Genomic DNA, 3,203 nt, shown 5'->3' with positions numbered 1-3,203 from the left:
ATGCTATATATTCTCTTCCAGATAACGCAACAAGATGGAAAGATTCTCAAAACATTTTGTAATGCCATCAAAACTCTTTTATCCAAATACAACAGAGACAGCAAGTAGTCAATCACATTTATACTATTGGACAATATATTAAAACAATTGAGACTTTTCAAGATACTGAACAAGAACTAAATATGAAAAGACATAAACAGACCTGAAACACAAATACCAAATACATTATGTACCCCACACACACAAACACACAATACATGAGACTCAGGGCTCTAAGAATCCAGCCTTCCAAGGCCCCTCTGACGGCTACACATTCCTCTATCTGAAGTTGTGGACAAGGAATTGCCTGCGCCCAGCATCAGCTCTGTTGGCTTCATCTTCCATTGCCTCCCTGTACTGCTGTGGCCAGTCCTGTGGCTCCTTTCTGTGGATTCTGGCCACATATCGTAGAGCTTTCATCTTGGAGGTTTCCAAGCGGGCTCTAGGGCCCCACACGAACTCATATTGCACTGGATCGCTGTCAGGAACCCGTAAACTGTCTATGTAGCGCTGACTCAGATACCTGCAGGTGATCACGTGCTTTCTCCCAGACTGAACCCCTAAGCCCCGCAGAAAGGCCCAGACTGCAGACTCCTTGGCATGGTTACCCATTATAAAGATGAAGCTTAGAACTTGCATCAAGAAGTTGTTGCCAGGCCTGTTTGGACTGTCGACGATCTCTTCAGTGTCTTCCATTTCCCTACGGTTGTACAGCGTATAGGAGTGGTTTCTAGGATCAAGTACCACTAACTCTGTCCCATAGACATGGTTCAGGGTGCGAGCAGCACGGTTCAGGAGGTCAGGGAATACTTTGCTGCATTCTCGGCCAATGTAATACAGAATCCCTTTCTTTGGTATAGGCAGCTTAGTTGAATCCATAAGCAGAAATAATTGCACCAACTTTCTTGACTTGCTCTCCATTCTTGACTCAGGCCATGAGTGTGGGGGGTATTTTGAGGGATAAGCAGAAACGTCTAAATCAGGATTTGCTACCTCTGCAGGAATTTCCTCAAAATAGGGCCTCCTAAAGTGAGGGAAAGCCTGCCATTCCTCAGCAGCGGCTCTGCTAGCTTCTTCCTCCAGCGCCTCATTGTATTGTTCTGGCCAGTCTGTAGGATCTTTGTTATAGATCTTCGCCATGAACTTCAGAATTTTCATCTTGCTAGTTTCTAGGTGGGATCGTGGGCCCCAGAAAAACTCATATTCCACTTGTTCATGGCCAGTTATTGGCCTGTAGTCCAGGTAGCGCTGCCATACAAACTCTATAGATAGAAGTCTCTTTGGGTTCCCAAAAATGGAAAGCCGCCTCTCTCGCTGCACCCCCATCCTCCAGAGCATTTCCCAAATTTCAGCCTCTCTGGCTTGGTTGCCATTTAGAAATATTTGTCCAAGAATCATCATCAGGAGGCCCATCTTTGGCCCATTTGGGATCTCTTCTAACCCTTCAAAAGGCACAGGTCCCAGTTTGTTGAGCAGAATGTAGGTACGCTGCTCAGGGTCAAGCTCCCTTAATTCAAACCTAAAAATGCACTCCAGGTGGGCTGCTGCTCGTCTGAGGATCTCAGAGAACTGGCTGCGATATTCTTTAACAACATATTCTCGCATCTCAGACTCCCTTATAGGGTACTTGCTCTGATCTTTGACCAGCAGGAACTGTAACAACTCGGCCACGTTCTGCTCCATAGGATCCTGGGGCTTCAGGGTAAGGACAACTGGGGAAGTGCCCATGCCCATAATGGTAATGCTGTTGGAACTCTCACAGTCTCTCAGGACCTGGAATTCCACGGGGCCTCCTGCACCCTTAGGGCCCTCACAGTCAGCAGAAGCCTTGGCGACCTTACGGCTCGGCACAGCAATGGAGCACTTGCAGAGGTTCCTGCCCACGGAAGCACTGGAGCTCAACAATGCAGTAGGGTCTTCAGAGGCAATGTGCATCCTGGAGGTGCTCGGGCCCTCCCCAGGGCTGGGCAGCATGGAAGTGCTGAGTCCCTTGGAGGCCTTGAGCTGCACGGAGGTGCTTGGGCCCCCAGCAGGGGTTGGCATCTCTCGGATGCTCGGGCCCTTGCCAGGACCGGGTAGCAGGCAAGTGCTGAGTCCCTTGGAGGTGGTGGGCTGCCCCGAGGTGCTCGGGCCCTCACCATGGGTGAGCAGCACAGACGTGCTGAGTCCCTTGGAGGCGGTGGGCTGCCCCGAGGTGCTCGGGCCCTCTCCAGTGCTGGACAGTACAGAAGTGCTGGGGCCCTCACCGGAGGGGGTCGGCACGGAGGTGTTCGCTCCCTCGGAGGCGGTGGGCGGCACCGAGGTGCCAGGGCCCTCAGAGGCGGTGGGGGGCGCCGAAGTGCTCGGGCCCTCACCGGGGGAGGGCGGCACGGAGGTGTTCGACCCCTCAGAGTCAGTGGGCAGCACGGAGCTGCTCTGACCCTTCCCGTGGGTGGGCGGCACACAGGCGCTTGAGCCCTCAGAGGCGGTGAGTGGCACAGTGGTGTTCCAGCCCTCAGAGATGGCTGGAGGCCCGGAGGTGCTTGAGCCCTCATCGGGGGTGGGCGGGCCGGAGGTGTTCTGCCCCTCAGAGACGGCGGGCTGCCGGCAGGCACTTGAGCCCTCAGAGGCGGCGGGCGGCACAGAGGAGCTTAGGACCTCATCGGGGGTGGGCGGCACAGAGGTGCTTGGGCCCTCACAGTCACAAAGGCCCCGGGGGTCGTCTGGGCCTGGCGTAGCAGCGGGGAACCCGGGGGCCTCAGGGGCCTGCGTGTCATCCCAGCTGCTGCCGTCCTGCGCAGTGGCTTTTACACTGCGGCGCCGGCGGCGCGCATTCTGGCTTACCAGCGACATGGTCCTGTCGACCGACCGGCGCGAGAGAGCAGACACCCACTGGCCCGCGATCTGGCAGAGAGACAACGCGAGGTGTGTAGGAGCCTCCGCACAAAATTGCCGCTAGTGATAAAGCTGCTGCCGCCGCCGCCGCGGCCGCCGCCGCCGCCGCCCCCGCCGCTGCTGCTGCAGCTGCTGCTGCTCCTGGGGCCGCCGCTGCCGCTGCTGACGCTGCTGCCAGTGACAGAACCAAAGTTGCAAGCAACTTGCTGGAGCTGATATTAGAGGTGGTGAAACAGAAGGAAGGTTTTGGCCAACAGCGAACGCAAATCTCAATGTACTCTGCTTCTCAC

The 3,203-nt window shown here is 55.4% G+C and overlaps 1 protein-coding gene across 1 annotated transcript; it reads right to left on the bottom strand.

Annotated features, from left to right (window-relative positions):
- Positions 1-208: 208 nt before the first annotated feature.
- MAGEE1 (MAGE family member E1) lies at positions 209-2,871 on the bottom strand. The gene has a single exon (XM_062184079.1). It carries the CDS (start codon positions 2,869-2,871, stop codon positions 319-321), a length of 2,553 nt encoding a protein of 850 aa, XP_062040063.1. The 3' UTR covers positions 209-318.
- Positions 2,872-3,203: the final 332 nt, after the last annotated feature.

This window comes from Lepus europaeus, chromosome X (assembly GCF_033115175.1).
Source record: "Lepus europaeus isolate LE1 chromosome X, mLepTim1.pri, whole genome shotgun sequence".
In the NCBI taxonomy this organism is placed as follows: Eukaryota; Metazoa; Chordata; class Mammalia; order Lagomorpha; family Leporidae; genus Lepus; species Lepus europaeus.
Note: the sequence above shows the minus strand (reverse complement) of the source record. Positions and strands in the feature narration are given on the sequence as shown.